The following is a 27,947-nucleotide window of genomic DNA, read 5'->3' as shown; positions in this document are numbered from 1 at the left end:
ATATATATATACTATAGAAAATGCATCGTTTACTTTCCAGCGAGGAGTGGAGCTTTCCAGGAAGGATGTCGACTGAATTTACGTCTCAAGTGTACTTCTCGAAAGAGTCAGATGAGGAGCTTCGACATAGATAAGTGTACGAAATCATAACAAGCCTTGTATGTGTACTTATAACGCTGGGTCGTGTACTGTCCGTGGAGAGTTTGAAAAACATTGGAATCGCTCTGGCTTGCAAGCCAAGCAAACGGGCATGTATTGGAGAATAACAAATAATAACGAAGGAGTCTCTGATGGCTGTGCTTCGCTTTCGCAGTTTGCGATATAAAATAGAATAATGCATCGAATGACGGCGCAGTTACGTAGGAGAATCGTTCGGGGTGGCGAAACGCAATTCATCACACGAGGCAGACAGAAAAGTGATGTGATGGGTTGGGTCGGGTTGGTAGCTGCTAGTCTCCCGCTATAGGTACACCCGCCCGCCCGCTTACTCCCGGTCGCACGCACCCAACGCATCAATCTTCTTGGCCAACAATGTTCGCGTAAATTACCCTCATCGATATCAAACTGACGAGGGTGATGCCTGCAATGTGCTCCGCTGCTGCAGCAATCGAAAATCTTAAATGAGCTCTAGCTAGCAGGTATAACGTAAAAGTGTGTTTCGTTAGGGTCGAATCGCTTATTTGAGTTTTAATCGTAGGATCTTTTGCGTTTCAGGCGCACGCCACGCTGTCGCTGGTCTGCTGGAAGGAGTAAACAACACGTGCTTTGGCAAATTCCTCCCTGCCCCCTCCCCGTCTACCGTCTAGGCGGTTCGCGAACAGGACGAGGAAAGGAAGGAACAAGGGCCAGGCCAGGCAGGCAGCCAGCTAGCCAAGCAAGCGGGCAGATGTGTGAGGCTGGTGAAAGCTGCGCGCGCAACCCCAACACGCCGTTCGTTCAGTTCGCTTCGTAGCGAGTCCAGCCGCCAGCGGCGTTCAGCGTTCTTCTCTCTCTCGGCCTCAGTAGTCAGTGTCAGCTGCGCTCGGTGTTCGCTACTGAGTTTACTGCTCGATTCGGTACCGTTGAGGTTTACGTGCGTGTTTATTTCTGTGCTACAATACCGTTCTTCAGGCTTTTCTATCAAAGTGCGTTGTTTAACTTGTTATAACTTATTACAGGAGTGAGCGTTTTTTGTGTTTACAAACTGCAGTTTATATTGTATACAATGTATTGAAGCGCCTGCCTCGTTGAAATCTCCGAGCCACATGAACCATGAAGAAGCTGAGGCTTGGCGCGTTTGCGTTGATCGTCGGGCTCGCCGTTGTGTTCGCCGATCAAGGAACATCGATGCTGCAGGTTCGCAAGTGCTGCGGGAAAAACGAGCAGTTCGAGCAAATTGAGGCAAACTCGACAGAGACGCCACGATGCAAGCTTAATCAAAAAGACTTTAAGTGGAACATTTTGATTTATTCACCAAACGAGCGAAACTACCTTCGTGACTTCCCCGATAATTGGAAGCTGTTGGAGAGCACGAGACCAGTCTGCAAAACGCCTGGCACCGTCTTGACCTACGTGCCGTTCAGAAAATCCAATCCGTTCATTTTGATGGAGAGCGGCGAGGTCATCCTCGAGGTCGCCAATGAGAAATCTTTCTCACCTGAGGAATTCTGCATGGACGCCAATGCCTTGCTCGTCTGCATGCAGAAGAAACCTGAGGAAAAGCATGCTGCGGTCGTCATGAAGGCAAAAGTTCGCAAATGCTGCGGTGAAAATGCAGTTTTCCACGAGGAAAAGTCAGTGTTCTTTACTTGATACACACACTATATATACTTCTACCTTTTTATTAATATATACATATATTTTTTCATTAATTAATGTTTATAATCAATTTGCAGAAAAACTTGCGCGTTTGGGAATTATCCGGACGATATCCCGACATTCTTGCCCAACATATCGTTCATGGTGGAGATCCTTCAAGGTTTTCCAACGTGTCTAAACTCGGACAACTTTACGTATCTGGGAGACTCTAAAGATGCCGTTCTCCAGCCGGACGGTAGCCTCCGTGTGGCCGGAGTCGATTTACCGGCCTATCAGTTTTGCATCGAGAGGATCAAGGAACTGAATCTGGCGGCCAAGGTCTTTGCTTGCTCGGAACACGTTCCGCAGAGACCACTGATAAAAGCCCAAGGAGACGTGAGGTTCACACTCTATTCCGTGGGCTTCATAATTAGCGCCCTCTTCTTGGCCGCCACGCTGGTCGCCGGTTGCCTCTTACCAGCCTCTCATCACGTTTTGCACTGGAGATGTCAAACGCATCACGTCGCTTGTCTCATGACGGGAGATATACTCATGGCCATTATTCAACTCGCCAGTGGTTCACTGCCCAATGGAGCTTGCAAAGCATTCGGTCAGTCCAAAGAATTTTGTACCTGCGTACAATAGTATATATATATATATATATATGTGTATACTCGAAGAGAGTTACTTTCGAGTTATTCAAGTGGGTCGTGCGGCGTACAAGTATAGTACAAGCGAGAGATACACCTACCTTTTCTCAACGAAAACGTTTGCGTTTGGAGAAAGTCGAACGGAGGAAATAAGTGAACCATGACTCCTCTAGCCAGTATTAATCTTATTTTTGTCTGAGGACGTTGGATTTTTTTTTATTGGACCGCTCTCGCTCGTAAAATCCACCAGACTCGAGTTTCGTTCTTAGGCCAAAATTACTCGGGCCCTTGGAATGATTCATGCGTTTCTCTCTGGCTACACGACGTGGCTTTGCTCTATTATATCGCACCGATACGTATATATATATATATATATATAAATATTTAGACTATAGTTTGTCAAACCATTGCGTATCCTGTTACAAGCCGATGCGAAGTTGGCAGAATTACGCGTTACGAGCCGGAAAATCACGTGGCGTTAACGCAGGAATTCCACCTTCACGACACTAACGGTATACATATAGCCGCCAGTCATATTGTAACTTGCGCAATTTCCCATCAGCAATTTTATAGGTCAGATATTCTCAACGCTCTTAAAAATGCATCCACGGATATTGATTGCTCAAAAATAACACCTCGAGAACGACCTAATCTACCGTTTTGTCTCTCTCATTGTTCCTTCGGTATATTTGCATTTCAAATGACGTAAGCAACAACGGCCAAGAATCTCATGTGTGGAGCAAGTAGGTTTTCAAGAAATTTCTCGGCTCAAATTGCCTCTTCCGGCCATTATAACGCACGAAACTCGCTAATTTTTCAAATTATGACGAGAGGCAACGGGAAGAATAGTGTCAAGACAGCTATTTCAGGAGTTTCTATCTTTCCTCCGCATATATAACTTCTCTGTAGTGTGTGTGCGTATGCGTGTTTGTGTTTGTGTGCGGCATAGGACATATTTTCCGAGAAAACAGAGAGAACCGCTGTGACTTTGGCTTTGACCGCATCAGATGCTGATGCTGGAGAGCCCATTTATGGGGAAGACGTGTCTAACTAAGTGCTCGCACGATCTTTTTCAAATGCTTCGGGCTGTAGGTACACACGCTGCGTATACATACCACGTATACCGTCACGTATGAGTATAAGAATGTGTACGTGAATCGCAGCTCTCTGTCTTCTCGGCGAACCCACGTTCTCTCGTAATGCAAGCATAAAAACTTGTCCGATTAACTGTGAAAAGAATGGAATAATTATTGGAAAATCTCGAGGCTGTTAGCGGCTAACAAGGTTAAATTGTAAAGAATCGGGGCCAAATAGATGCGAATCTACCAATGTTGTAATATTTTGAAAAAAAAAAAATATATAGCCCTACGATACTTCCATACACTATTATATATATATATACATATACCACAAAATTTTCTTTTATCGATCGATTTGAAGTTGAAGGAACTTGACACTCTCGTGTTTATTATTGGCTACGAGCCCTGATTGCTTTCACGAACTTTGTAACCCTCCAAGTTTAGTCTGGACGATAATCAAAAGATTTCGATAAGTCGACGCCAAGACGAATACTGTGCTCTTTATTGTAATTCCACGAGGCCATTCACAACGAGCCCTTTATAACTGTGCAGCATTGAATAGCGAAGGATTTTCTGTAAATTATCGATTATTTATTCTCCAAATACATTCTTAATATTTTCTTCAAAATGCCATTGTGCCCTGGGCTGGAATTCATTGACTCGCGGAGAACAAGGAGGCTTTTGTCGCGCATTCCTAGCGGTCTGACATCAAATAGAGTTAAGCTGTTAGCATCGGGATCTATTGTAGTACTTACTAATACTTGTACGTACATGGGGATGGGGGGAAATGGCTGTATAGTTGCAGAGTTGCATAGCATGGGATTCCCCGAAGATAGCAAAGCAATAATAGCACAGTGTTCCATACTCTGTATATATACGCACATTAAAGTTCTTTTATTGTCCAGATCAGCGGACGTTATTAGCGGTGTGGCCCATAAAGCTGGTATGCGCCGGAGCTATTTTTTTCTCGAGCGTCTAAAAATAGGGAGTGTGCCACGCGTAAAAAGTCAGAGCCAAGCGAGCAACGGTGATCCAGCGCGGTGCGTGGCTCGCTTCGGCACACGCATAAACGCGCCCATTTGCTTCGATAAGCGCTACTCTGTGCTTTATCTGCTTATCTTGCATTTTCGTTTCTCCAACACAGAGAGGGGGGGAGGTGCCTAAAAATAATCATCGACAAAGCTAGCGTCAACTGTATGAAACTTAACCCCCCTATTACCCCTCTCTCTCTCTCTCTCTCTCTCTCTCTCTCTCTCTCTCTCTCTCTCTCTCTCTCTCTCTCTCTCTCTCTCTCTCTCTCTCTCTCTCTCTCTCTGTTTTCTACCAAGTAAGCGCTTCTCGTTTATACTATACGGTAGAAGAAGCAGAGAGAGAGTCGAGCGAGGGAGTAATTAGAGTGCAGCGGAAAGAAGACATCTGGGAATGATCAACACTCGAGACGATGGTGCGATAGAGCAGAAATACTTGCTTCTTCTGGCGATTGATTTTGAGGAATTGCGTGCGAGTAAACGAGCGTCTGGCAAATCCTGGCATGAGCGGGACTTGGCCAGGTAGCACACGTATGTGTAGTCAGGGTTCAAGGGTCGTTGCGACACGACGACGATTGGCAAATAATTGACCAATTTAAGCTTACGTGACTGGACGTATTGCGGAGAGTCTGCAGGGGGATGAAACCTCCAGAGGTCTGCTATATAGCACCCCGCGTAGAATCGTCAACGATTAACCTTGTCGACAACCCGATTACGTCCGTCCTTCTCTCTGACTATGATCGATTATATTCTGTATCGTGCTCGCGCACCGGAGAACCGACGATAATTCTCGTGCGAGAAAAATTATTCCAATGTAAAAGCTCAAAGCGGACTGATGATGTAGTATGCTTGCATGACTGACTCTTCAACCTCTCTGTACCGAATCTCTCTTCGTTTTTTTTTCTCTATCTCTCGATTCATTCTTTCCTCTCGATTGATTCGTAAATATTGTTACAACTGATTTTTGACAAATGGCTTTATGGAGGAGAGGGTACAGAGGTGGGGAAAGAAAAATACTAAGCGTAAGAGAGCGTTTCTTGGTACATATATATATATATATATATATATATATATGTGCTGTAGGTCTGCCGAGGAAAAATAAATAACAAAACCGGTGGTGATTTCGAGGTGGAAAGCACGGCGGGCAATCAGTTCTCTCCTGTGCTTTGTGTGTATATATATATATATATATATATATGTGTGTGTGTGTACGAGAGAAGCTCTTTCGACGAGCTGTTGCGCGCTGCGCACCGTCCTTGCGCGCAAAATAAAATCGCAAAAAATTAAAGACGGACGATCGCAATCGCGTAATCGTAATTTCTCTGGATTTTTTTTTGTACTTTGCGAAAGACCCGAGAAAGCTGCATATATATATAAGGCTATTATTATAATATATATATACAGGGGGAAGAAATAAGTGATAAAATTTATGCACACATTTTTAAGGGGTTCTAATGGGAAAAGATTGTGTCCTGGTGCAGCTCGATTTATCATCGTCACGTTGCCTGGTCCATATAGCTATATAGTCAAGGCAAACAGCACACCCCATGTATATATATATATATATATATATGTGTAACCCGTAAAATTAAGGCGCATCGCTGCAGAAACTTTCGTATTTTGCGGCTAGGCCAAACGAGCGAGGGAGACGGGCGAAGGAAGTAGAGGAACGCACCGAAGCTCTCTCCGAAACCCGCTTTAGTTTCTGGCGATAAATCATCGAGCGAGCGTGTCCTGGGACTTGAAAACTCTCCGGGATTACAGTCATCTAAAATCTCCTTGTCCTAATGAAATTTTCACAGCTCGACTTTCGTAATCCTTTAGTTTGACAAGTGGCAAGATACAGTAATTATTTGTTGCTGCGCGGAATTTTGAGGAAACGCGTTGCGAAGACGGGAAATGGAAAGCCATAAAGTTTAATGTCGGCCGTAGGATTTATGGGAGTTGCTAGCATTTCCCATGGCTACGTCATTATTTCTCGACCGCGCGCTCGCTCGTGTGTCATTTCGCATTCGTGGGCCTAGCTGGAACGTGGCGAACGTGGCTGTGCCGCTGAAACCGACTCAAATTGGAACTGCGACTGGAAATGGAATGCTTTTCCTTTCGATTTGGTCCTTCCGTTCCGCTGCGACATGCTTGTACTATTATTATTATTATTATGCTTTATCCGATGGTAAGAGCGAAAGAGCCTCGCCAGGTGTTCTACTTTTATATATGTATGTATATACGTGTGTGTACATAGGTACACCATGTAACGACCGTGTGTAAAATCCCTTGTTAACGGATGGTGACCCTCGAAAAGAAAGCGTATCAACCGGCAGGATATAAAAAAAAGCAAACGGGCTACGTATAAAGCGATATATTTCTCTTGTTAATTTTATTCTCGCTAATTGCAATCATCCCTCGCTCGGCCGAATTCCGAAGCCAGTCGCAATTAATCAATCCCGCTTTGCTCTTATTGTTGGGCTTTATAAGTGAATTAGCCCGGTCACGTGGAAGAATTTTCCGATAAGTGACGTGTATGTTAATTGCTAATTAAGGACGGGACGAGACTGCTTGGCTCTGCTCGGCTAGACTCGGCTTGGCTCGAGCCAGAGAGAACTCCGGCTCGTCGCAAGTGGAGCATCAAGTATATATATGTATAAGTATATATGAATGTATATTCACAAAAGTAAGCCAGTGGATTGAATTTCGCTATTTATTCCCGCACGATAGTGGAATAATAGGTGCGAGTCGTAGGATTGAGCGACGAGAGAGCGAGTGGGGGCTGGCAGGGCGGAAAATGGAAAAATGCCCTTGGAAAAATTCGAGTCAGGCCTCGTTGGAAGCGGCCAGTGCCAAAAAGAAGGGGGACATGTTCCTTCGCGTCTGGAATATTGAGTAAATTGCCATTTTCCAGCCAAGCATTCTCTCTCTCTTTCGTTGCCTCAAAGAGAAAAATCCTTCTCTCCATCCCTGCAACTTTCATATTTATAGTAATTCAGAAAAACGGCGTGCTGTTCGACAGCTGCCAAATCACTGGTCTGCGAACCATCTGCTTTTCAAACATCCTGCGGCCATGTGCTGTTGCTGCTATTTCACGCAGGTATACTCTGTATATACATTCCATAATACTATATATATATATATATATATATATATATATACTGTAAGAGTTTGGAAAAGAAAATTAAAAGGAAGGCGCGTGCGTATACAGTCGAGAACTGGTGATATCTTAGCGATACCGAGCGGCTATTAGAAAGTGTAAACAATCGTGGTCGAAGGTGCAGAGAGGCTCGCAGAGGTCTCTCATGGGTATATCGCCTGCTACTCCGAGCTCTTACCTTGATTACTCACCTGGGTTCTCCCGGTATGCATATGCAGCCGTATAGTATAGTTAATGGTATATATATACAGATTGTAAAGCCGCATGTTTGCTCGAATAATTGGGAAGCCGCGCATACAGCGAGAGCAGCCCCAACCAGCGATAAGGATCGCTATTGGTTCATTCGAGAATTAATCTTGTAAAGAAGAGCAAGCAAAATTTCAATTCAGCTTTTATGCACGTTAGTTATAAATTTATATAGCTGAGAGGCGATGCTGCTTTTTGGACAAAAATTACAAGATTTTTGGTCGATGAGGAGAATTTTGATGTTTGATGAGGGGAGGAGGGGGGGGGGGGGAGCTGTTAATTATTGTGCTGAATTAGCCACGCCCCCGTTTGACCCGCTGGATGCTCTCTCACGTCCGACGTTAATATACCAACGTTCCAGGTCAATTGAGGCGAATCCACGAGGTCTGGCACGCGTCTACGTATATACAACACACGTTTGTGTATATATATATGGAAGCATTTGTCGGGTGAAAGAAAAAAAGGAGGAAAAAGTGTGACGGAAGCACATAGTATCTGGCGGTGGGAAATGGAACGATCGGGGCTGCGAAATTGAATGAAACCAAAGCGGAAATTGCGTAATCACGATCGCTCAAATGCTGGAGAGGGGATTTCGCGGCTTGAGCGCGCAAAAGCTGGAAATTCCAGTGGGAATCCCTGTGCAGGCAGCAGGCAGGACCGCTTGCTTCGGTCGTTTGCATATTCGAAGCGTGTCCATGGAAGCAGACGCGACTGGCATTCGCCTCGCCTCGCCGTGGTAGAATTGCAGACCCCTCACCCCCTCTCCTCCACCCGAGAAGCGTTCTTCCGGAACTGCTCGAAATCCACTGTGCTATATGTACTGCTAACTGCACAGGACATCTGATAAGCCGAGACTCTTCGCACACGTGTATATACTGATACATATAGTCAAATTAATCCATTGGAAATTTATTTTGAGATATGACTCAAATGAAAACTTGTATGTCCAATTGGTGGAGGATACAGTAAAAGGGAGAAGACAGAAAGAAAATCTTGATCGAAATTCACTGTGCTATATGTGTACTGCTAAATGTACAGGACATCTGATAAGCCGAAACTCTTCACGCGCGTGTATATTTTAATGTATTAAAATTAATCCATTGGAAATTTATTTTGAGGAATAGCTCAAATAAATAAACGTACAGCATTTTGGTGAACGATATAATAAAAGGGAAGAGGAAGAAAAAAAATCTTAATCGAAATTCACCATGTTCTATGTACTGTTAAATGCACAAGATATTTGATAAACCAATGCTATCCACACACATATATACACTAATGTGTTAAAATTAATCCATTGGAAAATTATTTTGAAGAACAACCAAAAATAAATACACTATGTTCTATTGGTGAACGATACAATAACAGAGAAAAGGAAGAAGGAAAAACTTAATCAAAACTCACTGTGTTAGATGTACTGTTAATTGCACAGGACATCTCTTGAGCCAAATCTATTCACACACATGTACATACCAATGCATTAAAATGAATCCATTGGAAATTTATTTTGAAGAATAACTCAGATAAATAAACTTCTAGCCTTCTGGTGGAGGATGCAGTGAAAGAGGGGAGAGAGAAGGAAAAGCTTAATCTAAATCCACTGTGCTATATATACTGCTAACTGCACAGGATATCTGATAAACCAAGGCTATCCACACACATGTATACACTAATATATTAAAATTAATCCATTGGACATTTATTTTGAGGAATAACTCAAATAAATACACACGCGGAGCCTTTTGGCGGAGGATACGGTAAAAGAGAGAAGAGAGAAGGAAAATATCCCCGACTCGAAGAATGGAGAACGCGGATATATTTAAACTCGACTCGACGAGCTGATTCATCCAGCAGCAGCAGCAGAGTGTTTCATTAGCGCTGCACACAGCAGAGTATTAGCGCTCGACTCGTGGTAAGTAGCCGCGAGCGAGCAAAACCGACCAAACTCAAATCTAAAATGACCCGTCCGAGCCACGAATATGGGCCATTCGGTGGTTCTCCTCGATGGATATTGCTCTCAAACACACGAGTTTCCCAAATTATCCTCAATATTAAGCTCGTAACGGCATGTACATATATATGTGTTAAAAGCATATATATATATATATATATATATATATATAGAGAGAGAGAGAGAGAGAGAGAATTTTCTCAATTATTCCTCGAGCGATTTTATCTTGGAATAATTCCATCTATCCAACATGTGTATATAGCAGTATAGAATAGAATATACATATATATAAGACTACCCTCATCGAGCAAACTCCCCGAATCGAAGGGTCCCGATGGTCTTCCCTATTTTCCGCATGAAAGAGATCACTGCTTGCTTGGCAGTGCTTCTCAACAATAAAATATCGCGTAATTATGTTTCACGGAGCGGAGCGGAGTACCCCCCCCCCCCCCTCCTTCTTCCCTCCTCTCTTGAATTTTTCATCTCTACTGCAGAGTTTAGGTTTAGGGCTTCGTTCGAGTTAATTCGAGTGTCAAGGGTTGAACGTCGGCTAGTTAAGGACTCGATTTGCATGGGCTCCAAATTAGATTGCACCGGTTTTGTGCCGGTCGTTCGTCTTTTTCTTCGCGACTCGTTCTCCTAATACTAATTACTTGGCAGGGGAGTTTTCGTGTTCGTCCTGGGATTATTTAGAAGGAGAGATATAGTATTTAACTTTGTCGTGTCGATATTACTCTCTCTCTCTCTCTCTCTCTCTCTGCCTTGCTTAGAAATTAATAGGCCTACACGCAAGCCTCGCCAAAGCACATAATGGAGCCTCTGAAAGTTTTATGAATACGACATCTTTTCAAATCAGAGCTTACAAAGAGACCTGGCTGGTTGGTTCACTCCCCCCCCCCCCCTCCATCAAAGTTTTCAGTACCAACCCTTCTGAAATTTCCTCGCAACTTCGTCAATCTTTCAGGCCCAAAACCCCCATGGAAAAAAAGAAATTCTTTTTGTTTTTTTTTTCTAAAATCGAATCCCATAGCACAGTACGTGTATTACAACTACCTGTATATATACTCTCTGTATATTAATCTGATTTATTTTATGTTTCAGCAATCATGGCACATTTCTTCTTCCTGGCTGCTTTCTTCTGGCTGAACACCATGTGCTTCAACATTTGGTGGACGTTCAGGTGAGTCGCTTCGCGCGTTAGTAAATGAGGAATCGGATTGATCACGAGGAGGAGGGGGAGAATTGGGTTATGGGAGAGTTGGATGTAGTTGGCTGGTTGGTTGGTCGGCGCGTAGTCGTGTCAGCAACACGTGCGTCACTCAGAGCCAGTGTATCCACTTGTTCAAGTGTCATCGGCACGCCCGTGCCCGTGCATGGCGTGTTCACGCTAGCTGAACCGCTCCGTGATTTTCCAACTGGAAAATTATCCCCTCTGTGATATGCCATCTGCATCGTTTAAAACTTTAGAAATTCACTTGATTAATGAATTTTCCCAATTTTCAGGTAAATGGAATATGTTTGATACGTCGAAGAATAATATCCTGGTTGCGAAAGAGAGATTACAGAGGTCGTTTCCCATAAAACTCCTCAAGGACTAAAGCTGGGATTGTCCTGAACTTGTCTTGTTCTTGATCCTCCAACGAAGCTCCGTTGCACACTGCACAATCCTGCGAATTGAAAAGTGGCTAGAATTGGCCGTATACCAAGGGCAAATTTCTTTAAGTCAATTCATTATTTCTTTCTCCCCTCGTAAACAAATGTTAATTTATTTCAACAATTTTCTTCTCAGTTGCACGAGTCTCAATTTCCAATTTATATGCTAAAAATTGAAGATGCTTCTTTGAGGTCATTGCGGGTCTTTGAGAACTGTGAGAGGATCCAGTAAAACTGTATATATATATACAGGATATAGCAGTAGAGTGGTAAACTGCAAGTTGCGAGCTATGGTGTTTGTGGGGACGACGAAGATAAAGAGAAGGAGAAAGAAGTGTAGCTATATAGCCGAAGAGTCGACGACCTCGCGGTTCTCTCGGGGCAAGCGAGGCAAGTCCCGTCGAGTCGGGGGCCTTATTCCGCACCTGCGCGCCAGCGAACTCTGCGCGAACGGCGATCTTGCTCCTGGTTGGCCAGTCCGGGTCGCTACACAGGTTTCCGAGGCCACCGCACCGTTGTTTCTTCGCGGATCCTACGCGGCAACACGAGATCCCTCAAAGGGAAAAACTTGCTTGGCCATCTGCCTCGCGGAAATAATTGCCAGGTTAAAACCACGCGTGCACCTTTATCCTCTCTCTCTCTCTCTCTCTCTCTCTCTATTTTATAGAAAACTGTAAATTCTCATTATTGTATATTTACATCCTGGATGATCTGTTGCGAACAACCTGAGAGAAGATGGAAATATTAGATGATCAAGTTTGTAATTGATCCATCGCTTGAATATTCATTGGCTTGCGTTAAATATATTAATTTTTTTCACCGGATTCTCTCTGTAATATGACTGTTAATCGTTGTTGAATATTCATGTAGATGGCGCAAGAAGTATTTTTATATCAGAGTTATGTAACCGATCAATGAGCACGACTGCGGAGATTTTTATCGCTGAAAACCGCGGATGCGTATTTTGTTATCGTAACAACTTTTCTCCGTGTTCCGAGCGAGGCTGAGAAAACTTGTACGAGTAGCCGGTACAACGTATATATGTATGTATATATATAGATAGGCGTAGCATGTAAATGGAAGCCGACGAAGACTAGAATGGAAATATTAACACGTAGGACGAGGTGTATTCGTGACCCTCGAGCGATGAAGGAGAATTGCTGGGATGACGGAGCCAGAGCCGGGAGCATTATTCGAGCCGTGGAATGCGCAATTTTCGAAATAAAGAGAGCAGCGCGGTCCGACGTCCAACCACCGACTCGACGCCACGCCACGCCACGCCGCGCCGCGACGAAACTTGCATACGAAGTGCATCTTAGGAATCTTTATTGCGACGTAATAGAATTATTAGAAAAGGAACGAGAGGACAACGATGAAAATGCGCTATATAGCTTTTATTCATCATTTTGAGAAATTCTGTAGATTCTCCGAGGAGTCGCTCGGTTATACATACGATACACAGTTTCATAGATTTCACTCGTAGGAGAAATCTTTATTCTGACTGATAGAATAATTAGAAAAATGAGGAGAGAGAAAATTGACATAAATTAGGTAAATTCTCAAAAAAATTGTTCGCTATAGGATAGACAGTTTGACAGTTGTTCCTCGTTGGAAAAATCTTTGTTGTGACGTAATAGAATTATTAGAAAAGGAAGGAGAGAGAGAGAGTGAAAAAGAGGGAAAATGCGCTATATAGCATCTAGTCATAATTTTCCCGAAATTCCCTGGAATTTCGAAGGAATCACTCGGCCATATGATACAGCCTGACAGTTTTCGCTCGTTGCGAAGCGCTTTTTCTCAGAGCTTCTCCGCTTTTTACTTGCTCCTTCCGCAACGTCGACTTCCCTACAAAGCCGTCACTCCGGCGCCGCCGACTTTTTTCCTGGTGAATCAAATCTCGCGACGCTACCCATCCCCCCTCCCCTACCCTCTTTCATTCCTGTCATCGAGAATCATCAAATTTCTCTCTCCTTCATCTTCTTAAGCTCTTATGTCTTTTGTACGATATAAAAATATATACAAGTCGCAGCTCTGCTCTCTCATTACATATATATATATATATATAAGACTGAATTGCTGAATTCTATATAAAATAAGAAGAGGGGGAGCGTTCCTTTCAAATTAGCGGCTGTCCTTGTCTCAGGAGGTCGAGTCGTTCCTTCCTTCGTGGCTCGCTTGGATATGAATGAGCTTCAAAGGCGTTGTTCGGGGTCTTCTCGAGGGGTCTCCTCTCCTCAGCCACTCTCCGTCCTCCGAACCAACTTGACAAGCAAACATGCGGGATTATTAAACCGTCTACGTGCACTACTAGCTTATATATATATATATATAGTACAGGGATGTTTCATGTTTAATTGGTATACCTGCCTAATGGGAATTCCCATTCGAAGCCACTGCACGAAAAATCTTTGCCCTTTCGCGTTTCAACGTCCTCCCCGAAATCTCTTCTGAAAGCTCATTTTCCGCTGCCTGCAACGTCGCCCCTATCTCTTCCCATTATTATTATTATATTATTATACACCAAATATCTCATTGACGCTCTCCTCGAAGAGCCTCGAATGACAAAGCTGTTTCCCGGGGTGAGAAGAATTTTTCATGGAAATAATTTGCTTCGCTGTGCTTATTCAGCAAGGAGTAAACAAATTCTCGACATACCACGCAATTGACATTCTTCATCGGCCTTATTCTTCGGCGTTCGATAAATTCTAGCAGTCATTTGTCTTTTCTCGGAAAATATTCTTCCTCGAGTTTTCTTTGTTGGCAAAAATTTACGTCCTTCCTACGGTACATATATATATATATATATATATACATACATACGGTACCAGTAAGCAACGGCCAAGAGAGAGAGAGAGGGGGGGGGGGGCTGGGCTAATTACACTTACATACAGCTCTCTACCTATATATATATATATATATATATATACATCCGCGCGACTCACGCGCGAATAGACACCTGCGTGCTTTCAAGCGTGCATCTGCCTTCATATAGCAATTAAATCCTCTTACTGCTACTTCCTCCCGCGCAATGAAAAGCCTGTCTGCTTTTTTGCCACATTTTCGCAAACTCCTTGGGTTTTTTGCAGCCCCTCTCTATACCAGCAAACAGCGCTTGTTAAATCGATACACGTGTGCTATTAATATATGTATATATAGGAACGCAGCTGCTCTCCTGCATTTATTTTGGTAACCACACCGAGCTGTAGCACGAGCAAACTCATTAGAATCGATTAATCTTTTTGCAAATATATATATATATATACCCTCTGATTATTGCATTGGACGCACACGAGAATTTCACGGATATTCCGCCAATAATATCCAGGGATAAATTTTAAATTAATGGCAATTATCGAAAGAAGAAGATGCTCGGCGAGATTTCGCGTAAGACGATACGTTTGAGAAGCCATAAGCAACTAACGCATCCGGCTTAGGATCGTCTTTCATAAAACGATAATTATACTTTCTGAAAGGAGTATCGATTACGGGGTTGTTGCACGTCTTCGATTACACCTCCCCCCTCTTTATATATAAATATATAATACAGAGCGGAGTCTTGCTTTCAAGAAATTTCCGTTTGACAATTTAAAGGACGCAAACATAAACGAGGTTCTAGATGAAAGAAAAGTTACAGAGCGTGACGTCAGCAGCAGTGGATGGATGGTAGGAGTCCGGAATGTGCGAGTGGCTATACCTGAAAGGCCTGCGGAGCGGAGGAACTAGCCTTCTTTATGGCGAATTCGCTTTCTTTGGCCAGCAGTGCAGAGGAGAGCACACGGCTCGTCGTCTATGTAGAGGAGCGTGCAGGATTAAATCCTAGCAGATGTTCCTGGCTGATTAAGCCGAGCCTTCGGAGGAGGATCCGAAGAAGGAGAGGAAGAAGAAGAAGAGGAATCCAGAAGAAATATCCTAAGAAAATAGTTGCTGTATATCTTGCAATATCCGTTCTTGGAGAGCTTTCCAATTTCACGAATAACTCTCACTACTCCCCTCGCTCTTTCTATCTATCCATCCACCCCCATGATTATTGCAGAAGCGATCAACCGGACCGGACGTTTCGAGACCGGAAGAGGAGGGCATTTCGATTTTCATTTAGACGCTCGGCGCGAAACAGGAGTTTTAATTAAAGCTCCGGTCTCTCCGTTCGGCGAGCAACCTCCTCCTCTCCCCCTCTCCCCTCCCCTCCCGATATTCAAATCAGTATAAGCCGCATTTCTACGCTCGGTTTGGGCAGCAGATGGTCACACCTCGACGTTCTCCCGCAAAAAACTGTCTCACGCTTCTTCCTGTCCTTCCTTTGTACATCCTGTGCTTATTCCTCAGCTTCTAGCTGTATCTTCCAATCTACCTCTCTCTTTCTCTGTCGTTGATTGGACAATTGCACGTTGAGACTTTTTTTGTTCTATCCTGCATTTCTTAACTTCTTTATCTTACAATCCACCATTCTCTCTTGTTCATTAGACAATTGCACATTGAGATTTTTTTGTTATATTCTACATTTTTCTTAGCATATCTTCATCTTACAATCGACCATTCTCTCTCTCTCTCTCTCGTTTATTAGACAATTGCACATTGAGAGTTTTTTATTATATTCTATATTTTTCTTAGTATATCTTCATCTTGGAATCGAACATTTTCTCACCATCGTTTATAGAAAAATTGCAAGCTGCGCGTTTTCCTAATATATCTTGCACTCACCAGCTTCTATATCTTCGAATCAACGAGTCTCCCTCTCTCTCTCTCTAGTTTATGGGAAAATTGCACGATGCAACGTTTATCGAAGCTCGATTCACGTGTTCTTCCTTATTCGTGCCACGTATACACACACACACATATATATATATATATATATACGTTGAATCGTCAACGCGATTCATTAAATTCTAGAAAAGTTTTATTTTTCACGGGGACAGAGCAGGATCGAGCGTCGCTTTTATCGCTCGTAAAATGTTCCCCGAACGACGACGTCGCCTTCGCAACTATAATATCCTGCTAGCGAGCTTTCCACTAAATTCAGAGTCGTGATTGGACCTCCATGTGCTATATATATATATATATATATATGTATATACTATAGATTGCCCATAGAGATTGTTCATATAGGAAAGTGGATCGAATTGCTGTATATGTATAGTATAGTAAGTATATATATATATATATATTCGTGTATATACAAGCAGAAGAGGTGCGTACGGAATCGGTATGCGCGTCCTTGACATAACTAGGCTTCCTGAGGAATGTTGTTGCATCATCATCGAACAACGATGATCGTCCTGGGACAAGGAAGTCTCGCCACCGGAACCACCTTGTTTCTTTCTCCGCGAGAGAACAATCTTATTCCTCGTTTAATCGTCGCAATCATCCATAGAAATAACCGAGCCTCCGATCGACTCGTTATTATACTCTGCAAAAACTCGCCTCATCTATTATTCAGTTAAATTTTTCATTCGACTCTCTTAAAGTCGTCTTAAAGAAAGAAACTTATAGAGATGCTGTTATTCTCTTTTTATTTTCTGGCACGAAAATAAGTCATAAATAAATTTTGCAAACTTTTCGCCCTGTCGTTGGAGGAAAAAAACTTTAATTTTCTCGTGTAAAATTTCTCTATTAATTTTGCTATTTATTACATGTATTTGTTTGTACGAACCTTCACATATTTTTCCTTTGTTACCTCGGTGGTTATTTATTGTAGATACTTGTGGAAATTTGTGTATCAAAGATTTCGCGGAATGAGCAACGAGAGCTTTTGCTGTGTTTTGACGTTGCGATACGAATCGTTAGGTTATACCGTGCAAAAACTCACCTTGTCTATTGTTTGGTTAAATTTTTTCTTCGATATTCTCTCAAAGCCTTTTTGCGAAAGTAATTTATATAGAAATTCTGTTTATTCTCTTGCACGAAAATAAGTTAGAAATAAATTTCGCAAACTTTGCGTCCTGTCGTTCGAGGAAATAAATTTGAGTTTTCTCGTGCAACATTTCTCTATTAATTTTGCTGTATATATTACTTGTATTTGTTTGTACGAATCTTCGATATTTTGCCTCCGTTTTCTCGGCGATTATTTATCGCAGGTACTTGGAAATTTGTGTAGAAAAGATTTCGCATAGTGAGTAACGAGAGCTTTTGTTGCTTTATCATCGTGACATGAAACGTCAAGCAAGAAAGTAGCTTTCCAGGGAATAGCGGACTCTTACAAAAGTTTTCAGACAAACAATAGATGATACGCATCTGTTTCATTGTCCTCCGTACGCGTGTGTAACATCCGATGTGTTGCTGGTAAACAGATCGTGCAAATAATAATCTCTCTTCCTGTATGAACCTGATAAACTCGATTAGTAAACAGTATACTTTATTTGTAAGATGATTATTTTGATAAGGGTTACGCGTAAGGGACAATAAAACTAAAATGCTTCATGTTTTCTCTGTTGCGCGTGATTAGAAAAATATATTCTGTTATTTATCTCACTTTCGTGTTTATCAAGTGGTAAACGATACACTTTATTTCCAAGAGAATAATATTGATAAAAATTGCACGTAAGGGATGATGGAAGTAAAATGTTTGATTCTTTATCCGATAGATAACTAATAAAATAAAATACTGTAACACCTGATAAACTCAAGTAGTAAACAATACACTTTATTTCCAAGAGAAAAAGATGAATAAAAATTGGAAACGTAAGGGACGATAGAAATAAATTATTTGATTTTTTATCCGTGAGATATAACTAATAAAATAAAATACTGTAACACCTGATAAACTCCAATAGTAACCAATACACTGTTTCCAAGAGAAAAAAATTACACATAAGGGATAATAGAAATCTAATACTTAATTTTTCTACAACAATTAATTAATTAAATGTACATCGTGATTTATCTCACTTTCGTGTTACAAATTGGTAAACAATACGCTTTATTTCCAAGAGGAAAAAATTGATAAAAATTGTAGACACGTAAGGGACGATAGAAATAAAATGTTTGATTTTTTATCCGAGGTAACTAATAAAATATATCTTTGTGTCTATCTCGGTTGTGCGCGTTAACGAGCGTTGTAGGGTACACGGTGGCTCGACGAGACAGAAAGTATATATGATACCGTCGCGTTGGCGGTTATAGTGGCTCTAACCTGGCACCGCCGCTAATTGCCGTCCGTTTAATTACCATATCAGCCAGATAAATGTAGGGTTTTACCACTCGCCGACGTGCCCCCACTCTCACCCTTTCTTCCTTACTCTTTATCTTCTCGATCAGCAGCCAGACTTTTGGAACGAGTGTTGCACACAGACGAGCCTATCAAATAAATTTCTCGCCAAATTTTTGGCGTGTTTTAAAAAATTGCCTCGATTTACTTTTTCTGTTTTTCCTTCTTTTTTTTTAGAATTATATTATTAGAACGCAAGAAGAATGTCAAGTTGTTTTATTTCTGTATGTTGTGTACATCCGAGAGCTCGCAATACGCGTTTGTTCCTTTTCGCGAAAAGTGACCAGACGCGTGAACAAGAAACATAATAAGAAAAGGAAAAGGAAAAAGAAGAAGAAGAAGAAGAAGAAGAATAAGGAGTGTAACGCGGCGTATACGCACGGGACACTGGCGGCTTTATTCCCTCCCTCTCTCGTCAACATGATAATTTTATCTCTCCGGAGGTCGACAATGGAGCGCACTTCCGCACTCTCCTTTCTAAGAAACCTACAAATAATTCTCTTTGCAGGAACAGTTCTGTGCAAACTGCCCATTTCCAAATTTCTTCGCACTTGTTCCTCCACTCGACCAACCTTGCTCGATCATATATGTTTCTTTAGATTTACTTTTCTTTTATCTTCTAGTCAAAAGAGCCTCGAGTGCAAATTGAAAGGATTTAAACTACTCGATTGATTTGTATATTGCAAATAAAAAATTGTCCTACAATTATACTATTTAATAAAATTAAAATTTCAAGAAAAAGTGTCCGGAGTGCAAGTTGCAAAAATTGATCCGTTTATTGCGAATTGGAGTAATCGTGCAACTATATTATTTATTAAAATGAAAAAAGAAGCGAGCGACTAAAGAAAATATGCGTGTTTGTTGTGTTTTGCAGAGATCTGAGGCCAGCGAGCTTGGAGAAGGGCCAGGAAACCCTGAGGCTGCGAGTTTATGCTTGCTACGCGTGGGGGGGTCCCCTTTTGGTCGCTGGATTGGCAGCCTTGCTGGATCATCTTCCGGCGCAGCCGCAGTACACCTTCCTGAGGCCGCGCTTTGCGGAGAAGCAGTGCTGGTTCTACGGTATATCCAGATATAATACGCCAGTTTATAATAACCGAGCGATAATAGGCACTCGCCGCGCAACTTCCACCGGAGAGCACGGTCCCATTAATTGGCGGAATAATCCGCTCGACTCTCCCAATACTATAAAGAGAGCCAGAGAGCAGTAATTTTCATGAAGAAACCAAGTCGAGTGTCTCTAATGATTTCATTGTCAGGGGAGCATGAAATCGAGAGTACTTTTATGTACGATGAGCGAACGTGTTATATGTCGAGGAAAAAATCCATAACTCGATATTAATGAAGCAAGAATCGAGAAATTCCATATAATTTACATTGTAGAAAACTTTGTTCATTTTTTGCAGTCAAGAGAAAAGTGTAAATAGAAGGGAGAAGTTTTTAATTTTCACGAAGAGACCAAGTCGAGTTTTCCTAATGATTTAATTGTGAGAGGAGTCTTTAAATATCGAGTGCTTTAATATACGATGAGCAAACTTGGTATGTATCCAGGGAAAAAATTCATATTTCGATATTAATAAAGCAAGATTCAAGAAATTCTATACATAATATGCACTGTGCAAAATTTTTATAACTTTTTTACAGTCTCGAGAACGGAGTAAGTAAATAGAGACGAAAGGTTTATAATTTTCACGAAGAAACCAAGTTGAGTTTTCCTAATGATTTAATTGTCGTAGGAGTCTTTATAAATCTCCAGTGCTTTAATGTACAAAGAGCAAACATGTTCAAGACCTCGAGAAATTTTATATAATATACATTGTACAAAACTTTTGCAAATTTTTTAGTCTCGAGAATAGAGTAAGCAAATTAAAGCGAAAGGTTTAATTTGCAGGAAGAAACCAAGTCGAGTTTTCCTAATGATACAATTGTCGTGGGAGTCTTTATAAATCCCCAGTGCTTTAATATACGATGAGGAAACTTGGTACATATCGAGGGAAAAAATCCATATTTCGATATTAATAAAGCAAGAATCGAGAGATTGTGTAATATGGAGACGAGAGTAAATAGGAAGGTTATAATAAGTGTAGTCTATAGTACACATAGGATAGTACATATATATATATATATATAGGCATGGGAGGGCAGTCCGGAGCGGGCCGAGGGAGCGAAACGCGATGGGACAGAGAGATAAACTTGGCGCCAGTCGGTCCGGTCGAACCCTCTTCCTCTGCCCCCTCTGCACACTGCATCAGAGTGAAGCACCAGAAGAGAACCCCCTAAAACTCACCCTTCATCGGTGCGCGTCGCACCCTCGCCACCCTGTACCGCCCGCGCGTTATCTCTCATTTCACCGTTTAAGTATAGAGTACAACCAAACTGTTGGAGGTTTCTGCTTACTCGCGTATTTGCATTTCCACCTGAACAAAAGAACAGCTCCCGCGATATTGCATTTTCCTCCCTCGTATTTGCTTTCTTGCGTTACTCTCTCAACGCTTTCTTTCTTCCTTTTTTTCCCCCATTTTTTTCTCCATGCGCTATATCGAAGAATATGCTATATACGCCATGGCATAAAGTATCGAACGCCAAGCGTGTGAACATAATTCACTTATGTTTGTTATGGGTTGCCATGGAGTGAGATATAACCCGAGAGAAACAGCTATTGTTGGCGGCTTGCCAAAATTCGCCGGGCAAACTGCTTCCCCGTCTCTTTCTCTTTCTCAAATTTATATGTTATAGTCTGTTTTCGTACAATTATTTTACTGTAGTCATTTTTATAATTAGTTTTGCATGTATGTATGCGAGGGTATAATTATTAGGAGGTTTTCTCTCTTGCTAAAAAAATTGAGAGTTATGAATTTGAAAGTAATAAAAAGGTCGATCGCGTTTCTTGTCTCCGTTGACTTAATAGAAAAACTTTCTTAATGTTGGACACCGTGTAAGAAAAGAATAAACGAGATCCATCCCAAGAGGATGGCGACGAAAAAGTTTGGGAATTTTGGATGACCAGGACCGCAGCAGGGGTTTCCTCCAAAGTTTTAACGTTGAATTAAGCAAGCAAAATCGAGTTGGCGAGAGAATAATTATGTTTTTCTATGAAATATTCGCTTTGGAGAAATCAAAGAGGATTCTTCTGAAGACGTGTGTAGGCTACTTCCGGTGTAAGAGGATGTTGAGGATCGTGAATCGCGTGGATCGCTTATCCAGATGCGCCGAGAAAAAAATTCTTAAAACCAGTTCAATATTCCTTTGTTCTGTCGCACAAACAAATATTCGATAGAATTAAACAGAAAATTTGTTTGCGATAGAGCAAACAAATATTTAATTGATTTCAATAACAAATTCTCTCAATGTTTAGCTGGCTTGTTTGCTCAAAAATTTAAACATCGAATTAAATAAACAAAATCGACACGACGTGAAAATAATTATGTTTTCGTATGAAATAATCGCTTTGGAGAAATCAAAGAGGATCTACCAGAAGCTGTATATCGACTACTTCCGGTATAAGAAGACGTTGAGGATCATGGATCGCTTTTCCAGATACACTGAGAGAAAAATTTCCTGAAATTAGTTAAATATTTATTTGTTCTATCGCACAAGCAAATATCTAATTAATTTCAAGAAATTTTGTTCTTAATTGAGTTTGATTCGCTCATTTGCTCCAACATTTAAACATCGAATTAAATAAGCAAAATCGAGTTGGCGAGAGAATAATTATGTGTTTTCGTATGAAATATTCGCTCAGGAGAAATCAAAGAGGATCCACCAGAAGCTGTATGTCGACTACTTCCTGTATAAGAGGATGGTGGATCGCCTATACACAAATGTAGCTCGCTCTTTCGCTCATCTCGTTGACCATTTCATTCATTGCAGCAAGCAGTATCCAATCCAACGCTCCAACGCGTTTATTATTGAACAAGTCTCGAAATGGCGTCGATCGAGTTATCCAGATATTCCGCTCAAAAATAGAGAGTCTTCCTACTCTCCCTCCTCTCGTGCTGTAAATAAATTCACGTCTTGACCGTTTTCCTAAAAAACAAAAGCAAATACATATTATATAAACTATCCGTACAACGGGAGAAGAAAAATAATTTGATTGAAATAAATAATGCATCGAGTGGTCCCACTGAAATTATTAGCTCTCGACAATAATCAATTTTAATTTAAATTGATTAAATTTCACTAAGAGCAAAATGTGTTTTTTCAATTCAATCAGATATCGATTAAAACTATATGTAAATTATTTCATTGGAACTATTCCACGCAAGATTGATTGGAATAAAATAATTTTCTTCTTTATATAAATGATTTGAATTTGAAATTAAATGTTTGAACCCTTTTGTTATTGCAGGTGACATGGAAATATTGGCTTACTTCTACGGACCAGTTGGAGTACTTCTTGCTATAAACCTTTTGTTCTTCGCTGCGACTGCTCGAGAATTGACGTGTGGCCTTTGGAAGGGCGAATTCGTCAAGAGCACTACGGAAAGGTTAGCATTGCAGAGGAGCAGCAGTTTGAAGACGAAACGTCCTTTACGTCCACCCACGTCCTTCGCATTCTACTTGTACTAATATATGCACACGTATACACACACAGTCGCGCTCGGGCAAGAGAGAACAAATATTTATATCCGGCTTCCTAAAGTCTGCGTACATGTATATAAGATAAATCTTTTAAAATTCCAAGGCGTTTTACAGAGAAATTGTTTTGCTTCTCTTATTATACATATATATTGCAACGCCATATAGCATACCCTTCTTTCCAGTAACAACGTTCTCTCGAGCTCGCAATAATTTGTCATTACATTGAAATTGAGATTCTCGCTTAGCTTCTCCGTTTGCAGGCAAAGCCTTGCACAGTAAAGCTTATCCCATTTGATTCGCTTGAACGGGAGCCAAGCACCGCGTCCTTCCTTCTTTCCTTCCTTCTTGCATTCACTCGCTCCTTCTATCCAATTCCTTCCCTTCTGCTGCACGAGCCTCAACACATAATTCCTCCAATTTCCCATTGATATTGCGAACCAATCAATTCGATTCGTCAAATCATCAAGAAACTCGTGTCAGTTTCTGCAATCCATCCATGTAATCCTTGCTGTTTGTTGCAGCTTTCTTATTACACAAGCGAACCTCTGTAACAATAATTTATTTTAAATGACAGTCGTGAATCTGGATTTCAATTAGTTTATATCACATATTGCTTACACTGATATTTATGCGAGTATATTATATAAAATCTAAACTTTGTTCATCGAATGATCAAGGATAATGCAGAATATTAAAAATTGTTGATCAGGTTTGACAGAATAAGATCGTGCTAATTGAGTTTTCCGAGGAATCGATTATTTATAGGAGAGAAGAAGCACCGTCTGCCGTGATCGAATTATGCAAATGTAATGTATTTCCAAACGTGCTTCTTATCTACTTCGTATCTATTTATTTATATATTAGGAATTGTTTGTGAGAGTATAGGATATTCGCCTTACTATTCCTGTGCGCACAGGTCCGAATGCATCGACTGTCTCGTTAGATCAATTAATCCTCGGATGAATTAACGAATAATTGTACTCCGGTTATTGTGCGAACGTAATGTATTTTCAAACTTACTTCTTATGTATGCCGCATCTATTCATTTACATACGAGGAATTGTTCGAGAGTATAGGATTTCCCCTTAATTTTCCTTGTGCGCGCAGGTCCGAGCGCATCGACTGTCTCGTTAGATCAATTAATCCTCGGATGAATTAGCGAATTGTACTCCGGTTATCCTCCACACTCGCGCTCGACTGACATTCATTTCTGAAATCGCGAGACACACACGCTTTAAATATTCATCATCACGTTACTCGCGCTCGCCCGTTGAAATATCTATCGCACATTTAAATGAATTAGCAACGATGAACGCCTGAACGAAGCTGTACATTAATAAATCTTAAAAGAGCTTTTTGCGAGTTTCGTTTGCGCCTATATTTCAGCTAATCTCGACTGTAGGTACTTTTTTACGCGCTTTTATTTCTAGTTGCAGTAGAGAGAGGCTATTACTTTGCTGAAACGTTTGTAATAATTAGCGGTGGGAAATTATAACGAAGAGAGAGAGAGAGAGAGAGAGAGAGAGAGAGAGAGAGAGAGAGAGAGAGAGCGTTGTACTTTGATAATAATAATAATAATAAAAATGTAAAATTTAGGAGAGACACTTCACCACTAGACGTATATGGATGATTCTGATTCGCTTATCATTGATCATTGCGAGCTTTAATTCAAGTGGGAAATTATTCTGTTGCAGAGCTGCTCTGGGACGTGTTTGCATGAAGCTGGTGGTAGTAATGGGTATCACCTGGGTGGCAGACGTGATATCATGGGCAGCGGGTGGTCCACAGTACATATGGTACTTTACGGATCTAATAAATGCTTTCCAAGGCGTGCTAATCTTCTTCTTCTGCGGCTGCCAGCCACAGGTGAGGGCGGCCATTAAGAGGATCTGCAACAGGAACCCGAGGACCAACGCCGGAAGGCAAGGCAACGGCCTCAGTACGACCAGTCACGGAATGCCCAGCATGGGAGACAGTGTCACGCAAAACCCTAGCACAAAGACTGCTCCACTCGAAACCATCTGTTAAAATCAACAACGTTTCCTTTTCATCATTCACCATTTTCCCATCGTCTCATTTTTATTTTTAACAAACTGATTATTCTTTCTATAGATATATCATATACGTACCAGTACAAAATTGACACTCGTCGTCATTTTTCTCCCCTACTCGAAATCATTCTTTAAAATCAAACTCGATTCATTTTCATCATTGACTATTTTCTCATTTCTCTGTTCTTTTTAACCAACCTATCGTTCTGTCTATATATAGTATATACTTGTCGATATAAGATTGACGTTCGTTATCATTTCTCTTTCACTCGGATCTAGTCTAGTTTTCTTCTTAATTTTATTCTTATGACACTGCCGGAATTACAATGAGACTGCGACACTGCACCGTCTTCTATACCGAAAATCCTTTATGTCACTGACCCTGACAACGATCCTTCTTCAATTCCCTTTTAGCATAAATTTGCGTGAGCGTCGTGTACCCAGCATCGAGGCTCCTCTCGCCCACGACTTACCACCAATCAGTGCCAAGTACTTTAAACCTCTCGCGCGAATAACTGCGATTCCTACGTAAAACCTTCTCATCCGTGCAAATAACCTGCTACCATCGCCATTGCTGTATTACCATCCTCGCGAAAAACTTTCTCCCCAAGACCCTTCTTATACACACGCGTTCCTCCATACACGCATATGTATATATAGTACACTGAATCGAGCTTGGCCACAGCTCATGCTGCCCCTCGTATCTGCTGGCTAATAATCATCTCACGACGTCCGGTTCAATCAATCGTGTACGCCAGTTCGGGCCATCATCGATAACTCTAGACAATATATGTATACATACACTAGGAATTCAATGCCTTTCAAAATGCCTTCCAAATGTGGTGTGTTCAACGTGCCGAATTCTATACAATTCACGAGCGAGCTCTAATTTATCGTCCGCTGTGTCTGCTGCTCTTGTGCCTGCGCTAGAAAGAAAATTATTCTTCCTAGTATCTTTTCTAGTATATTTATTAAATTTGCGCGACCAATCAGCAGCCCGGATGAAATTAGAGCCCTGTACTCTGGCGCACTCTACAGACTGAAACGTGCACCAATGACGCGCGATTTAGGCACCTACCTAACTCTATCTCCTGTTTGAAAATGTTTTCGTTGAAAGGAGGGAAAGGATAAGCTTGCGTGGATTCTGAAAATAAGGAAATATGTAAAAGTGTGTGAAACTTTTAAAGACGGGAAGCTGCTGTATACTCCAGACCCTTCTCAGTTCCTTAGGTGGAATGATGTGATAAACTAGTGCGGGCAATGGGACTTTAATTTACGAGGTTAGTAACTGATAAAAACTCCATGCCAAATCCGTCTAGCAAAGAAACGAAGATTCTGCAAAATCGAGCTCCATTGTCAGTATTAAGCGTATGTTTGCATAGTGAATGAATGAGTGTGTGCATGCTCTGCGCAGTGGTGCGTTTATTTTAAACCTATGCGTGAAATTCTACGAGAGAGTGAGCATAGAGTGTTAATAAATTATAGTATTAGCAAGATTAGTAATTAGGGAGCTCTGTAACCGCAAGATATACTCTGTTAAATTCTCGCGAGTTGTTCGAACCATCCCTTGCAGTTGGTTTAACGCGTTCGTCCCTGCTCCGTGCTTTATTGTCTTCAACATTAATCTACTTGGTAATTAGCAATTAGCATCGACGTTCGATTTAGGCCAACATATTTAACGTTTCGAATAAGATACTTTTATTAAGCGACGTTATTATTGATTCGTAGCGCGATAAACCGGCATTGTCAATTTGTCTGTTTTCATTTAAAATTGCCAGTTTGTCGTGCAACGAATAAGCCACACCCTGTACATTATGCTTCATTCTGTTACTCGATAGTTTCAAGAGCAATTCTTACCTTAAGAACTTTAGCCTTAAACTAATTTATTCGCGATAAATACCGTTGACACAACTGTAATACTAGTTTATAGCGTATTAGATATAGTTGCCAGTACAGTAAGATTTAGACGCACTTTTCACAACCAAACCCTGTATACGATATAATATACACGCAATCCTCTCTATGCAACAATAACAAAATTTAACCGAAGATTTTTCACACGACCACTACAAAAAACTGTACGTGCGTTCGGTTATAAAACAAAATTGTGTGTCTGTAGTTTATTAAGCGTTGAATCGTCACTTTTGTAGACTTTTTTACTCTTGCAACTGAAACAAGCACTTGGCATGTTTCGAATGATCCGAGGGTCGTCGCGAATGTGTAATAACAGAAAATGTGCTAAACGTATTCACACCTTAAGTTATCATCGAGGCTATATTCATATTTTATTTATAGATGATTTCACACTGCAAAAGAGGAATTTAGTATTAATTCGTCGACTCTTAGCATACACCGATTGCATACATGCTGTTGTCAGTGATGCAATTGCATATTAACCATACAAACACGTACGCGCGTATTACATATGCATACATATAGTGCGAACAAATATACTATGTAATCAGTAGCGCAAAATTGAATTTTGCGACGATTTTAGTGATCATCCGCTGTATCATCGATCGTACACCATTCCTATACGATGTATCGTAACAGTATTTACTATCGCACTAATGATGATAATAAACATGA

At 41.2% G+C, this 27,947-nt stretch overlaps 1 protein-coding gene across 3 annotated transcripts; it reads left to right on the top strand.

Moving 5' to 3' along the window:
- The first annotated feature begins 237 nt into the window (after positions 1-237).
- LOC136776929 (probable G-protein coupled receptor Mth-like 1) lies at positions 238-27,947 on the top strand. 3 transcript variants are annotated; one of them, XM_066732864.1, is made up of 8 exons: positions 238-638; positions 715-1,055; positions 1,158-1,772; positions 1,875-2,386; positions 10,977-11,055; positions 19,604-19,788; positions 23,075-23,213; positions 25,002-27,947. In XM_066732864.1, exons 3-8 carry the CDS (start codon positions 1,252-1,254, stop codon positions 25,333-25,335), a joined length of 1,770 nt encoding a protein of 589 aa, XP_066588961.1. In that variant the 5' UTR covers positions 238-638; positions 715-1,055; positions 1,158-1,251; the 3' UTR covers positions 25,336-27,947. The 3 variants fall into 3 exon arrangements, with proteins under 3 accessions (XP_066588961.1, XP_066588959.1, XP_066588958.1); XM_066732862.1 differs by having other exon boundaries at positions 715-1,072; XM_066732861.1 differs by having other exon boundaries at positions 715-1,772.

Source organism: Prorops nasuta, unplaced genomic scaffold, assembly GCF_024137725.1.
Source record: "Prorops nasuta isolate Cenicafe-Biocafe unplaced genomic scaffold, Cenicafe_Pnas_1.2 PNAS00010, whole genome shotgun sequence".
NCBI classification, from domain to species: domain Eukaryota; kingdom Metazoa; phylum Arthropoda; class Insecta; order Hymenoptera; family Bethylidae; genus Prorops; species Prorops nasuta.
The sequence above is the reverse complement of the archived record's forward strand: the minus strand, read 5'-3'. Positions and strand labels throughout refer to the sequence as shown.